Raw genomic sequence first — 17,082 nt, 5'->3', positions numbered from 1 at the left:
TCAAGAAATATAATAAATTTAAGTGTAAATATTTCATTTTTTTTTCCTGAGTGATGATAAGTTAGTTCGATTCAGATCGTAAAATTTTTTGCTTTCGTGTCAATGGATATTATATATTTTAAGTAATTTCGATTAAGTGAAATATTAATTTCAAGAAAAAAATTTGATTGTAGTGGAACGAATATCATTTTATGCATTTCGAGTATTCTCTATTTAATGAAGGAACATTATGAAGAGTTTTTGATTTGTTCGAAGTTGAACATTCAATTTATATAATATATACCTCTAATTAGTTATTTTTCTATGCTTCAGAATTGGGAAGCATAGATAATGGATAATTATCCATGAATATTTTTCCCAATTCCTTTGTGGTTTTAAAATGAGGCTTCCAGTAATGTCTTCTACACATTAAATATACATAACTACAGGGGTAAGATTCTTCCCAAGCACCAAATTAAATGAGTGGAACCACCAAAAAATTGCCAGGTTAAATTATCACTAACATTGACATTACTCTCTGCTGCATGTTACTCAACGAAGGCCCTTATTTTCAAATTTTCTCATTGCACAGGGTATGAATGTGAGTAAGCTTAAAATTTCTGATTTTGGCGACTAATTTTTGAATAGTACTGGGCCTTAAGAAATTTTTTGATATGGGGACGTCTTGACTCTCACTTCTCCGAGAAATTGCGTTATTATAATGGAAATATCGATATTTCATGAATTCATTTGCAAAAGCAAAACAAAATTGGGAAAAATTAAATTGTGCGCCAGTGAAAAACACACCAAGGTTCATGCTTTCTATCTCTGGGTGAAAATCGAACATCACCAAAGTAATAATGTCTAAAATGAATATATTTCACGTCCTGCAATTCTTAATTTGAGAGAGAAGTATACGAGTACTGCACACGTAGAGAGACTTTCTGCCCATATTTCGAAAATGACAATACTCTACACTAATATACGTTTGAACTGGTCAAAAATTGTTTTTTTTTTCACAGGAAATGAACCGAGAAGTCATGACTATCTTATTCCTTGGTTTTTTCCTCTTTTTTTTTTCATTTCAAGATTGTTAACACTGTTTCATAATAATGACAAGTGCGTTGTGTCCTCCTTGACGAAAAATTCGGCTAATTTTTCAATTTTCTATATACCGACGATATTGAAAAAGCTTTCCCGGAATAATCCACAAATACGGATACAACTTCTTGACTATTTTGCTTTGGGGCAATCAGTCTATCAACATTCATCTTATGAATTAAGTAGGTTTGGTGTATAAAACCGTCTTCATCCAGGGAATGAAATCTCCTATTTGCATACTTTTTAGAAAGAAAACAAAGAACTTGGCAATAAAAATTCAGTGAGGCATCATTATTCCGCCCCACAAGGTGATAGGCACGTGCGTTTGTATATCTTTAGCCCATCTTTCGGGCGGTGGTGAAAGGAGATAGGGAATAAAATCAATTCGTGCTCTAGCTTTCGCTGTCAAACACTTCCATGTAAATCCTTAGGCGTCCCCGAATTCTTAATAATATTCCCATGTTGGGGGACTTCAAATATTTTCACAAGGGCTGTGAGGGTGATGAGAAGGGCTGATAGGGTTTTTTTATTTATTATTTCAATTATAAACCTCACGGTCAAGAAAGAAGAGGAGGTATGCGATTTTGTGTCTTTTACTTTATTACAATACACACATATCTGTACAGAAAAAGCTGAAAGGAAATTACCAGCTTAGTGGGTGAAAGGCGACGGTCCTTTTTATTCATAGTGAGACCAACTTGATAATGCGGTTGTGAACATTCAACATCAACTCTTGATCAATAATTTCATTTTAATTATTGAAGATAAACTATCATATATTTCAGATTTTCTCTGATAAGTCAAGAGCACAAAGAGATATAGAAATTTCGGGACATCATACCCGAGGACTTGCAAAAAACCTAAACTTTTTCTCAAAAATCTGAATATTGATCTGGTATATTTTGGACAGTAAGCATCGAGTATTTTTACCACTCTGTATACCTCTATTCGAAAAGTGCTAGTCCTTTTCAACAAATAATTTCGATGTGATCATCGAACTTCAACTGCGAATGAGAAGTGCGCTTTATCTTCGAAAAAACAATTGGACTGTTTTTCTCTTAATGAATCCGTAGAATTTGAATCAGAAATCATTTAAAATTCTCACCTATTTGCTTCACTTCAGAGCTTTGCGGAGAAAAAATCATCACTGTATTTCCTATTGTTGTAGTGAAATCCAAAAATCCATAGACGGTTTGGGTGACCAAGTTATTTGTTGCTTGGGAAGGCTCAGAATATCCAGAGCTCACTGAAAAAAAAAAATAATCTTATTAGATTATGAAGCGTATACAACTGTACGAGCGTAGCCTATGATTTTGATAAAATTGGTTAATTTGTTGGAATGTGTCATGTACTGATGTGGATTCCAATACACTAGATATCCAAAAATTTGTCATTAATCGTGAGTAAGTAATTTTATGTGGGTATATTGAAGGAGCTACTAAAATAAATCTAGTAGAATCTTTTCCGAAAATATTTGAGGAAAAACCGTCTATAAAAATTGAGACATTTGCAAGCTGTAGACACGAGGGTTCATAACATAAGAACATGGATAGAGTAGGCACATACATCCCCATATAATTTAACTACCATTATTTGATTCCTAATTTTATCAATCAATGTGTGTTACACTCGATCCACGTAATCAACAGCACTTGGACAGTCCCGTATGTTCGTTGTGAAGAATGTTGCAAAATAAAACTCTGTAGGCGTTAAAGGTTTAAGGTTTAGCCAAGGTTTGAATCCAGTTGTGCAGGATCCCCATATTGTGTGCCACCCAGTTAACATGATAAAACTTTCCACCCAGGAGGAATTCATTTTATGTGTATTTTATTAGTCTACATTACTTTACATGATTTAATGAAAGAGGCAGGTTCACTATGACATCCAGCGTTGCTCTAGGAGAAAACAATTGCCTGTTATCGCCAATCTGCGAGGAAGTAACCTCCTTGAAGTGCAAAATAGACCTTAAGTTCTCAACAGCCCTGGAAACCTCACACAGCTCAACCACACAGGCATGACGTTGTTCCAGCATTTTTGGTCTAAGCCTTTGCCTTTTTAGACCATATGTAGCTTCAGAAAGAGTTCTGTGAAAGTGTCTTTCAGTTAAGCTCCATTTATCCTGTGTAGCATCCTGATATTTGCAATCATTGGCAATGGCCAAAGAGCATTGCTCTGAGAAGATTCGAGCTCCTCGTTATAGTGAAGGTTGATTTTTATACTTTTTTTTCTCGAAAAACTTATGATCACATCACGGATGCAATACGTAGATAAGTATTGTAAATCATGACGATCCTCCTCAGATAATAAAATCTTAATTCAATCCTCATCTTCAATCCCTACTTCGAATAATAATAATAATTGCATAGAGGTCAACTATGAGCCATTTAAAACTGCTTCTCCAAATGACTAGCATGACAATGATCTGCTGCAGTTACATGTCATTAAAGTTCAAAGATGTTTATTCAATAGATAAATAATACAGAACATTCACGTGCAATGTGGCCTTGTCTGCTGGAATTCCATTTTTACCCATTGATGTAAATTAATTTACAGTTATAATTTCACGTGAGAATGGACGGGTTGAAACCTTGTGACAAATGAGATGAAACTCTGTAGGCTCGCAGAGAGAGTAATGGTTTAATAGCTGTTTTGCAAATGTCCGCACCCACTGTTATGCGAGCGCATTTTCCATCGGAACAATGCGAAAATTATTATTCGGTTGGAAGTGAAAATCATTTAGCATCGGTTTTTGTTTCGAAATTTGGTCACGTTATCAAATCGGGCTCAATCTAGCGGAACCTGACTATTGTGGATCCTGATTGAAAATTGGAGAAATATGCTGTATTTTCAGGGGATTTATGTGGAAAACGGCTATGTGGCATCACAATTACGCGGATTTTTCATTTCTCGTTGAATCGCTAATGATTTTTTTTATCGGTGGAAATGCTTTTTTCGGACAGTGAACATGTGTGAATACTTCCTCTCTGAGGCATAGAAAAATCCGCTAAATGATTGTAGAGCATGAAATGCACATACACAAAACAATCGAAACATTTGATATACGAGGATGTATTGATATCTAGTTAGCCTAGACCAGTTCCATGCATAAAAAAATATTGCGTTATCATAGCAAAGAACAATAACTCATTAGAATTGTTAGTGTGGAGTTGAGGTCAAAAAAGTGAACCAGAGTTACGCAATAATTTGAAAGAAAAAAGATGTCAACGGAAATTGTCAAAATCGAAAAGTATCGAACCATCAAAAAGTACCTGTATGTAAAAGGGTTAAGAGGTAAGCAGAATTACGAAGATATACTTAATTACCCTTGGTGATCAATGTCCTTCGTATGCGACCGTGAAAAATTGGACTGCAAGCTTCAAAAATAGTAAATTTTCCATTGAAGATGATGACCGATCGGAAAGGCTAGTTTCTGTGTCAGTTCCCGAAAATATCGATGCAGTTCATGAATTCATCAGACCGTCGAATTGGGCTAAAACGGATATCTGAAGCACTGAAGCACATACAAACGCGATCATCATATAGTTCACGTCAATTTGGACATTATGCAAAAATTGTTGCAAAATGGAAAATGGATCCCCCAATGTTTGAATGTTGACCAAAAGCGTGTAAGGGTAGAAGCATCGCGTTCGATCTGTGCTCGATTTGAAAACGATGTTGACTTCTAAAATAGAATTGTTACTATGGATGAGACTTGGGTACATTTCTACGATGCAGAAACCTAGCACCAATCGATGGAATGGCGACACTCTGGTTCTCCAAGACCTACGAAGTTTTGTGTCAAAAAATCTGCTGGAAAAGTTCTTGCTTCAGTTTTTTGCGATTGCCCTGGAGTAACCATGATTGATTTTTTGGATAAGGGTAGAACAATAACCGGAGATTACTATTCGACATTACTGACCACTCTACGGGAAAAAATTAAAGAGAAAAGACACTGAAAGCTATCAAAAGATGTTTTGTTTTTGCAGGACAACGCCCCTGCACACAAATCTCATGTTGCTATGCAAAAAATTTGTGATTTAGGGTTTGAATTACTATAACACCCTCCTTATTCACCAAATTTCTTCAACTGCTTGAAAACTTTAAACGGTCGTAAATTTTCTTCCAACGAGGAGGTAATAAAAGCTGTGGAGGTCTGGTTTACAGAAGAAAAAAATTTTTTTGAAAGGTCTAAAGACGTTGCAGGTTCGCTGTAATAAATGATGACTAATAAAATATTTTGACATTGAAATTGTGTTTGGATCCATAGTCAGAATCCCAAATAACCTGTCAAAATCGCAAACTCATATCTTTCGTCGTCCAGAAGATATTGGTGATACCCTGAATGAATCAATCTGTATAATAAGAATAGAAAACAGTCTATTCCATGCAAAAACAATAATTTTGGAACAACTGTTCATTTCTCTCTTAACCTTTCATACTCTGAAGATGGAAAGTGAAGAATGTGAACTATTGACTCATAAAAAAGGATGTTTAAATTTTCGTAACAACTGGAAAAACTAAAACTTATTGACAAGGCCTCAATGAATTCAGCGCTGTCTATAATTGTTAGTGAAACTTTCTGGCTATTAGTGATGAAAGTTCATGTGAAGTAATAGTTCAAAGTTTGTCCATTCGACCAACTTTGAAGTATCTATTCGTGAAACTTCACCTGAGATATACTATCTGCGAGACCGATAAAACTTCGATTGTAAAATTCATTTTATCATCTTAACGCCTAAATTCGTGCCAACCTTTGAGATAAAGGCACGTAGCACGAGGATTCCATGGTCGAATTTACATTCAGGAAGCATCTATCCAGTCGGATATTTCGGGAAAGTTGGAGTTTCGAGGAGATTTTTTCTGGAATTTGTGAAATTGAAATTTTTTTCACCGAAAATTTTTGTACTCGAATTCAGGTGTATTATTTTACGGGTTGTTCTACCAGATGGAATTCTAAGTTATGAAATAAGTATTTCATCTATGCTGATATTATAAACAGGTGAAGTTTGTAAGTTTTTGAGTTTGAAGGAAGTAATCTCTAGTTCTACTGAACCGATTTTGAAAATTATTATCATTAGACTGCTGTTACCTATTCTCCGTGAGAGACATAGGCAGTTGATTGTGAATGTATACTGAGCCTACGATAATTTGATTTCCTACATATACCTAGACTGGTACCATAATATGTATATTTAAATATTGGATATTATTTGCGTATGCCTTCATGATTATTCGCAATCTTGTTCTTCGAAGAAGAATATTCTCCACAAATTTATCTTGAAAAAAGTATTCGTGATATATGAACCAAAAACAAACATTTTTCGAGGATTTAACCTTAAGGGATCTGTTTATTGTAAGGGTATAGAATAAGCAAGCTCATCCAGAACACGTGAATCAGAATAGCAATGTACATGTACTATCGGAAAAAGAACATATCACTTCAAACTAAAATTCCTTCTTGATCTATCCAGAGTACCTCTGTTTAACATGAATTTATTTTTAATCAATTGTATTAGGAATATTGCGAATAGAATTATTGCAAAGTTATGCAACGAAATATGATCGAATTTAGATGTGAGGGACGTACTAGTCATTTTCACAGATGATGTAACAATGCAATTGGTCTTTGCATTATGGGAGTATGTATTCTCTTTAGGTGAATTTGTGAAAAAAAACGATCTATGAAGCGGGCAGGTGACGATTGTCACTAGAGAGTAACTAAGCTTGTTGCCTTGTAAATACTAGTACTCGGTTGCGCCGATATGGATGAAATTCTCAGCTTCATCAATAGAAGAGCTTCTCTTTTAGAATATGTACCGCATTTCCATCTACGGTAACTTTTATTGAGAGATAAACGACTCGAAAGCCGACCTTCCAAAAATCCTGAAAAAGATGGGTTCAGTTAAAAACTCGTCAAGACTGAACAGTTGCGCCGAGATGGATGAAATTCTCAGATGTTTCACTAGAAGAGTTGGTCTTTCAGAATATATATCACGTTTCCATCTACAGCTACTTTTTTTGAGAGATAAACGACTCGAAAGTTGACCTTCGAAAAATCCTGAAAAAGATGGGTTCAGTTAAAAATTCGCCAAGACCGAACGGTTACACCTAGATGGATGAAATTCTTAGATTTATTACAAGAAGAGTTGCTCTTTCAGAATATGTATCACATTTCCATCTACGGTCAATTTTGTTGCGATATAAACTACTCGAAAGCTGACCTTCGAAAAATCCTGATAAAGATGGGTTCAGTTAAAAATTCGTCCAGACCGAACGATTGCATCTAGATAGATGAAATTCTCAGATTTATTACTAGAAGAGATGCTCTTTCAGAATATGTATTACGTTTTCATCTACGGTTACTTTTTTCGAGGGATAAACGACTCGAAATCTGACTTTCGAAAAATCGCTAAAAAGATTTTCAGTTAAAAATTCTTCAAGAACGAACGGTTGCGCCGAGATACTTTCCCACAAAAATATCTATAAACGCCAAATTCTCGAATAGAGTATATCGAAATTCTGAAGAAAAGGGTTCTATTCAGAAGCAACAACATGTAAGGATTTCAAACCTAAGAATAAAATAAAGAATAAAGACAAACAGAGAGACTGCTTGAGTTCCCCAATCGGAATCATTTCAAGTAACATAATTATGTCCAAGTCTGCTAAGCACGCAATACGTCTCCGAGGCACCCTTGCCAAGTTTCTCCAGTTTATGTGCTGTGGTTCACTGATCCTAATGGATTGAAGGTCCAAAGCACATTTACGTTTCAACTCTTGCGGATATATCCTTGGAAGGAGTAACAATTTGCTATATAAGGTTTGCGTTAAACTCCCTAATCCGAAGGTCCTTGTTATGGGCGACCCAAGTCCAGTAATCCCTTTTTAAATTGCTTATTAGATGGAATGCCAACGATCTGTTAGAATATTTGGTCGTAAAAGGACCCCCCTTAATATATTATAATTTTATTCCTTATTGCCGAAAGATAGGAGGACATTAAAATGAGGGTTTTGTTCGGCAGGTATGAAAGGGTCCTGTTTGTAATGCGGGGCAGTTGGGTCTGGATGTTATAACCTTTTTATTATATCCGCGTTGGGGGTGCTTAGATCAAAGTGATAATGCAAGAGATGGCTGGAAATTGAATTTGAATATGAGTGAAACGGTTTTCCAGTAAACCTTCGGATAGAATCCATGAAGAATAATGTATAATTGATGATGTTCGAATGTTTGATCACGATCCGGGATATTTGAAAGGATTTTAATAGAATAATTGATACCGTATTTGAATATTTAAAATGGTTTCGATGGAAATTTTGGTGGATATTTCAAAAAAGTTATCCTACCATTTAGTATAAATATATTCTGCTCCTTCACTTCGAATCTGTTGTTCTCTGCTCTCCTATATTGTTTTACTTTCATTTTGAAAGGCAATAAAATGATTTCCTTCATATAATATTACTTCATTCAGATTGAAAAAATAACGTTTATATTATGGAAAATATTGATTCATAGTTAAAACGTTGAGAAAAAAAGTTAGTTGAAGTTTGATACAAAAATAACGAATTAGTGCAAAAGAGGTATAAGTAACCTCCGTCTTGAACAGTATATTTCTTTGTATTTTGTATATTATTCCAACGAGAAAAGCTATGAAATTTCGGAATATTCAATGAAAACTCTTTTAAATATCTATCCAGAATCGTACTCCTCCAAATGACCATCGTTTTCTTATGAAACTACCCCTTGAAAAGACTATTGACTTAACAATTTATTGTTTTTTTTATGTTATGAGAAGAAGCTGAAAATTTATTCGTTACTTATGCATTTCTGAATTCATGATGTCCTTAATTGATTCCCTAATTCATATACGTACTTATTCATTTCATGGTTTACTTCTTCAATCATTCATTTAACCTGGGGTCTTTATTGATGAATGTTACATTTTATGGTTTACTTCTTCAATCATTCATTTTACCTGGGGTCTTTATTAATGAACTTACTTTCTAGGGGGTAACAAATTTTGAAATTCTTTTCAGCTCAAGAACCTTTTAGTTAAGAGCAGCGTAGAATCATACACAATAATAATTTATAAATACCTTGCATATATGCTTATGACAATAGTTTTCAATGAAAATAGTTTACAACTGTCCATGCATTTATTTAATTATTCTGTAATTCATCTATTTTTTACTGTCAAACTTATACATTCTCATTTAAAAACATCGAATTACTATTCTTTCAACTATTTTATCTTTTAATGCAATAAATACCTTTCCAAAATTCCTCAGTTCTTGAGTAAATAATTGAACTCGTTCCATATTATACACATCTTTTCTCCTCTGTGTTAAACTCAATGCCGCCCTTATTTTGATAGAAAAAATGCTTGTTATTTGAGAGGAAACTGTTTTTTACATTCACAGTGTGTTTGGAAAATGGATAATAATTAAGTATCAGAATATATATCACATTTCGATCTACGGTTACTCTTACTGAGAGATAAACGACTCGAAAGCTGTGACCTTCGAAAAATCCTAAAAAAGATGGGTTTAGATAAAAAATCGTCAAGAGCGAACGGTTGCGCCGAGATGGATGAAATTCTCAGATTTATCACTAGAAGAGTTGCTCTTTCAAAATATGTATCACATTTCTATCTACTGTTACTTTTATTGGGAGATACACTACTCGAAAGCTGACCTTCGAAAAATCCTAAAAAAGATGAATTCAGTTAAAAATTCGTCAAGACCGAACTGTTGCGCCGAGATTGACAAAATTCTCAGATTTATCACTAGAAGAGTTGCTCCTTCAGAATATGTATCACATTTCCATCCACGGATACTTTTATTGAGAGATAAACGACTCGAAAGCTGACCTTCGGAAAATCCTGAAAAAGATGGGTTCAGTTGAAAATTCGTCAAGACCGAACAGTTACGCCGAGATTAATGAAATTCTCAGATGTATTACTAGAAGAGTTGCTCTTTCAGAATATGTAACACATTTCCATCTACGTATGGTTACTCTTATTGGGAGATAAACAATAATATTACAAAATAATTATTAAACTCCTTCCATATAATACACATCTCTTTTCCTGCGTGTTATACTCAATGCCGCCCTTATTTTGATAATAAAAATGCTTACTATTTGAGAGGAATTTTGTTTAACATTCACAGTGTGTTTGAAGAATGGATAATAATTAAGTTAATTATTAATTGAGTAACTACATTTTGATTCCTGTTTGTTCTCGACAAAAAATAAGACCAAAGTTTTTGACTTTTCTATTTCAACGTTTTGTAGGCACATGTCGAATGAACAGGGTAAGTGGCATTCTTCAGCTGCATATATTTTGCGTATATTTGCTATTTCGAAGAAACATAATGCAAAGGATCATAGTGCAAGTTACTGAAGAGTAGCGCAATCCATCGGAGTAACACATATAATGCCCTCCAATAAAACATACTACAAAACTCCACACAAAAAAGGGAATCCTTTCATCGATACGAGATACCACATTCACATAGACCACAACTTGACCAGGATGGCCTCAGAATGTCGATAAAAAGGCAGCAGGAACAGCTCTCTAGTCCTCGGCCTCGCCAGATCCCAACTGAAAAACCGGTTTGTACCATCCACTTTCAGGGAACTCTAATTACACTGTAAAGCGGCAGTTGGAAAGACTGGCTGAAAGCTTAGAGCTGAAAGAAATTTGCCGCATTTTAGACTGAAGTGGCCATTATACTGGGACTGCGAGCACCATATTCCCCATATACATTATGTACTCAACCCTTAGCATGCAAAATCCCTGTTGAGAAGGGACTCATATTGTTCCCATGCGAGAAGGGACCGTCTACCAGGAACATGCATTTGATATACCGGTTGTCTTGCCTTCGTAATGGAGGTTCCTTTAACATAATAATTCTGGCAAATTACCCGGCGAAGCTTTCGTAATATGAGAATTCGTTCAGATAAATATACCCTGATAAAAATTTCAAAACGGCAGATTGAAATAAGAAAATTGTAATTTCAGGGCAATAATTTGATTTCGATTTGGGCTAATTTGGTAGTAGCACGCTGAAAGTTTTAGACCTTGAGGTTCTGTTGTTGACTTCCAAACTTAATGGTTACGTTTTATATAGTTTCGTTGAACTACTGGAAATCAATGAATTTGTCATCCATCTTCATTTTCTTCACCGAATAAAAAACAACAGAGGGAGTGTTGGAATTTTCAATCTTGAGTACTGGAAATCCACCACTTTTTTGGGGGAAGTTAAGCAGATATAAAAAGATTTCTTCTTACTTCAGAACAGCATTTGCCTCATTGAGTAATTGGAAAAGTTCTTGGTAAGAATTTCAACCGAAGTTCCTCATTTTAATGCCTGAAAGGTATATTTCGTACTTCCAATTAAGTTGAAAGGTTGTCCTTATTTCAATAATATAAACAAATCACAGTAATTATCTCAATATGTTCAATTCTCTTTACATTGCATGTGGCCAATACTTATAAATGAAAATCCATCATTGAACTGAAGATTTTCATTAAAATGTGTTTCAGGATTCAGAGTTCTTTCAAATAGAAGTAGTTCCATCTTCAATTTTCTAATAACATGACCAGCTTCACTGAGAGTAGGTCTTGGGTTGAAACTGTTGATTACACGTTGTTATAATATCAAAAACATGCTTAATCAGAATAATAACATGAAAGATTCTAACATCACGACTTTGAACGTACTGCTATTCTGGTTCTCTACACCTTTCTTTGATCGCAAGTAGGTTAACCATCATCGAATGTATAATTTCCTTTGACATGAAACGAAAGTTAGGAAACTCCTTTGATCTCAAACATCAAAGATTTTTATGGTGCTAAAGAATGAAAATTGATATTCATAGAAGCAGAATATTGTTCGAAAATGGTGATGCAAAATGACTCATTATTCAGTCTCAACCCACCGCCGATGTGAAAATATAATAATGGGTAATTCAATCAATGCCAAAGCAGATCTAGGTATGGAGGTATATGACAAGAAGGTGTAACTTCGCAAACATTGCGTAAATTGACACTCTGTTGATAGGGATCATTATAACTGTGTGTGTGTAGTCAGGTCATTTCAAGGTTACTCCTGTTTATGTGCATCTGAGTATGGAAGATATATTATTCTAGGTGTACTATAATTGCAACTACAAGGTGATGATAGGCAAGGTTAATATGGGTTAGTTTTATGAATCGAGGCTGCGATGTGGCCAAAGAAATACAATTTTCACACTGATTTGTGTTTATCGCGGAATCATAATGAGAAATAAGAATTTTTTTTTAACTGAAGATGACCATGAATAGAAGCAATTGTCATCATGGAAGTTTTGAGTAATGAACACTCGCAGTCTAAAGAACCGATTACTAAAAACGGGTCCCAATTTGAAAGTTGGCTTCAACGCCAACCTTCCATTCAATTTCGATGTTTTTTTTTAATTGTTGATTGATTGATTCATCTTCACGATGCTTATCAGTAATTTACATTCCGAATTGATTTGGGCATATAGGGGATGCAAGAATGAGACTAACAGCGGATTTGATTGATTGCCCGATCAAAGATTTGACAGTCACTAGATTTTCAAAACCAAATCACTGAAAACTTTTTCATTTCAGAATATATGAAATAATTAAGTAAGTAGGTAACAATTCAGATCCATTAAATGGAAGTGAATAGATCATAATTGGATGCGGGAGTGATATTCTGAATGCTTATGACTGAATTATAGATTGAAAACAAAGTGACGTTCATCCTTCAATCAAGCGTTGATTCCCCGATCAGCTCTGTTAGACTATGAAACTGAGGGTACGTTTATTTCTTTGACTCGTACAAATATTTCAACAGAAGATTCTTGAGGTCAATAGAAAACGAGTCGGCTCGGTTTAAAAGATACAGGCTGTTGAAAAACCATTGGAAAATGTTATTTATAGTTCTATCTCACAAACGGTTTCACCGAAATCACGGAATATAGTTTTTCATTTATTTGATGAATCTTTTTGGAACTCAAGATATCACCCACGTCTTGAGTTTTCTCATTGTAACCAAAAATTCAACGAACTCAACTGCAATTGTTGCTTCCACCCGTTCATTTTAGTAAACATGGGTATTTATCGAAATGATTGAAAACTTGTCCATCCATAAACTACGATATAATGGGGAATTCCCCTCAATTTGGGTTATCACAGCATATGCAAGTTCAAACTGGATAATTATGAGTTTCATTCATGAATTTTTCAAATGCACCGCGGAAACTATTCAAAATCATTCTTCAAATATGAGGTTTCAAAATTCAAATCGCTTTGTTTCTAGTTCACGATTTGGCAACAGCGCCTACTAGAAAATAAAAAGAACAATGGCTTGTTTATAAAATAATAGCTGTTGATTCACAGCCATCATAAGGCGCATACTCACTGGCGAGCCTCAACACCAACCGGCCATAAAAATCCAATAAAATTTTACGACCTTCCTCGTTCGTCGCAGACTTCATAGACAGCCATCTTTGTCTATCTCATCAATATAGTGTATTTGTTGTCCTTTATTATCAAAGCATATTTCAGTCGATGTTGCCAACTTGTGCAATAGAAACGAAACCCTTTGAATTCTAAATTACCATTTCTTATTTTCGTTTTTAAGTACTCAAAATATTTTTTTTTGAGAAACGGTTGAAATGGTTATTTCAAAACGTGAGGTTTCAAAGATATTTCATAAAAAATACATCATTTTCGTCAGAAGAAGTATTTCCTATTCAAACCTGAAAATATATTTACATCTACTAATTTAGATATCTATCAAATGATACCTAACCCAGAAAAGTCACATACACTGATGAAAAAATCCATCCAGCAACATTGCTCGACACAAACTACCCTAAATGCACGCTGATTGTAGCCACAAGGTTTATGAATAGACCAAATTCCCGCACAAATTCGTTCCATCTGCGGAAAGGATCGAAATCACATAGATTTAATGAATGCTGCATTAATCAGACTTCAATTCAATGTAGGAGACCGTGCAACGAATACAGAGTTGATGGATGTGCATCAGGTGGAAATTTGGGATTTCAAAATACGAATTCACGAATAGGGGGAAATTTGCAAATAATGAAGATAATTAACTAGCAATCAGAGCAGTGATGAAGTTGCCTCCTGATTGAGTTCTAAAAGTGAAATAGCGATAAATTATCACTCCACAGGTATCGATGTCGAGAAACCCCTAGGTAAATTGCAATTCATACAAGCTTTATGAACATAATTGACATTTTAGAGTAACGTTCAACACCTTCAAATATGTTCCTTTAGGATAGAAGAATACTTAATATTAGCACTACTTTGAAGCCTTTAGTATATTCTCCAAGGCCTGGAAACAATCAAAACTAATTGAAATTACATACAAAATAAAGAAAAAACAAATATTCCTTTTTCACTTCAATTCTAAGGTTTATATCTGCATAGGGTGAAAAACTATGGTGAACTTTCAATTCGTAATTTCATTTCTGCATTTAAAGAGATATCGATTGTGACCAAAGCTCTTCAAAAGAACTTATGGAACGGTTTAAAAGTAGGTAAAGTATGATTCGTCTTTATAGAATGGATATTTGAAAGTTGAAAGATAAGTACCAAGAGGCCAAGCGCATTCGCCACTTCGCAACAAAAGGAATCAAGATATGACATGAAATGACACAATATCATCTCACATTTCACCGTTTTGATACTTGGATAAAATTTTTGTCCTTGATGTAGTTCTTGTTGTATATACTTGTATATACCTTTGTTTGCTACCAAAATAGAATTGGAACTTGACCTGAAATTAGTTCCTAAAGTCTTTTTGTATATAAATGTAACCGTAATGATACTTTAATGAACATTAATCATGCAATATAAGGCCATCGAAATAAAGGGTATATAATTTTTCTACATAGCGATGAAAGTGACGTCAATTGTCCTGTGTCTGCTAGTGAATCCATTAAACATTCGACCAATGCGTTCCATTAGACTCTAATGAATAAAAATACGCGTATATCTGCCAGATTGTACCGCTGCAACATTAACATTTCCATATGTATATATTCTATGGTGCCATTAAGATTCGCAAGTACTTATGAGAGCATTTAATTGTCATTACATCGAATTATGTTCTGCCTCATTTACACACCATTAAAAGCCGGATCTGGTGCAACAGACTACGCCTACTACGTGTTCATGTGTTTTCACGCATCCCATGCCATGGTATTTGCAGATGATTTATACATGACTCCTAATGGCAATAAATCGTGTTCTAACTCCTGTTAAATTCTTGTTCTGAACTTGTAGTTCACGTTGTTGATTCAATGTTTTAATTAGAGGTTGTATATTCATTAATCTAACATATGAGATGTCACTGGAATCCACATTTAATTCAATATATGCAACATTTTGTCAACCGCCCCTCCACTTTGTGGAAATTTCTAACAAGAATTATAATAAAAACTAATAAGAACTGTGTGCATACCAAATTCATAAAAAAATAAATACATAATACTTCAACTACTGTTTTGACAAGTTATCAAATTATCCAGATTGAAAAAAATTCTATTGCTATTCTGAGAGAAAACAACTGACTTTTCTTTATGAACGACACATTCTCTGAATTCCAATGCTGTTTTGAGTTTATTCGAAATATCGAATAGTTTGGTATCGTCATTAGCTTGATGTTGTAATTAGTAGAATTGTACAGTTACGAGATTCCAATTCGAAATACACAATTTTATAAAGGATTCCGCAACAAATACAAACAGAATGTGTATTTTCTGAATGGCTATCCAAGCAGTGGTGTTAAATTCGATGGAGTCAGCATTAAAATAATAGTCCCTAAAACACCCGCAGTAGGATAACTCTGTCCTCTTCTGACTCGGATTCCCTGAACAGAATGAATATTCATAGGATTTTCAATTAGGTTTCAACGAACCCAATACTTTTTTGCCCCGTTGGGGAGTTTTCGGACGAAATTTCATCAGGATCGTTCAGTAGAATTGATTTTTTAAGGAGGAAAAGTTGGAATGAAACCTCATTATCAATTTGGGTTTTGGGACACTATTCATGGAATTTATCATTAAATCCTTGATTATTTCGTATTATATTCCTTGTTATTAGGGGTCCCACTCAACATATCACTGCATTCACTGATGCTGAAGGGTACCCTTTGGTGCCACTATTTTCAAACAAGAAATTTACTGTAGTTCTTCTTACCTTTCTTCTTTTTCGAATCTAGAGATAATCTAATGTCGAATTCATGATACAAAAATGGTCCTATTAATGATGTAATGAGTTTGCTTGGAATTTATCTACATTTTCATACTGTGTGCCTCATGGATGGATTTCTGGATCTTGGAATATTTTGATTCCTTCCTTGGGATTTCTTTATTTCATTCTTGTGGGCACATGTTGGATTCGAGCATGAATAACATATTCTTCTCTCACAATTATTCTCTCATAGGTACCTGTAGTGATTATACCAGGAATATCGAATAACATGCCTGAAAGTTATATTTTAGGGTGGAATCTAATCAATACTCCATATTATATTCTATCCAGGAAAACCGAGATACACAAATATAACAACGCCTATTGGATCCCCTTGGAGGTTTAACAATCAACCATTATCTCTGATTTATCATATGAATTCCCCGTGTAATCTGATACATGAATGTTTGCCTTTACCACTTGCAACAAAATCAATTAAACTGTACCTATATGTGCTTTTACGATACTCCTCATTATCTCAAACCAAGTCATCTAAATTAACGTTCTGCTATTCTCCATATGTGTGGAAATTGAGGGAGTCTTAATATTTCAAAAGGACGTGTGAAATTTCAATCATATATTTCATTCCTTCACGTGATCAGTAAGGGGGTTTTTAAGTACTTGTTTCTTATAATTTCTGCAAGTGAACGGAGTGCAAACTAAATATCTGTTGCCAACGGTGTCCATTAAGAAATAATGGGTATTC

General features: G+C 34.5%; 1 protein-coding gene across 2 annotated transcripts in view; it reads right to left on the bottom strand.

Moving 5' to 3' along the window:
• LOC123310122 overlaps nt 1-17,082 on the bottom strand; it is a 71,315-nt gene that overhangs the window by 11,173 nt on the left and 43,060 nt on the right. For both annotated transcript variants that reach the window (XM_044893515.1, XM_044893516.1), the window contains exon 3: nt 2,186-2,326. In XM_044893515.1, coding sequence (XP_044749450.1) covers nt 2,186-2,326 — 141 coding nt within the window. The remainder of the gene's footprint in view (nt 1-2,185; nt 2,327-17,082) is intronic.

This window comes from Coccinella septempunctata, chromosome 3 (assembly GCF_907165205.1).
Source record: "Coccinella septempunctata chromosome 3, icCocSept1.1, whole genome shotgun sequence".
Lineage (NCBI taxonomy): Eukaryota > Metazoa > Arthropoda > Insecta > Coleoptera > Coccinellidae > Coccinella > Coccinella septempunctata.
The sequence above is the reverse complement of the archived record's forward strand: the minus strand, read 5'-3'. Positions and strand labels throughout refer to the sequence as shown.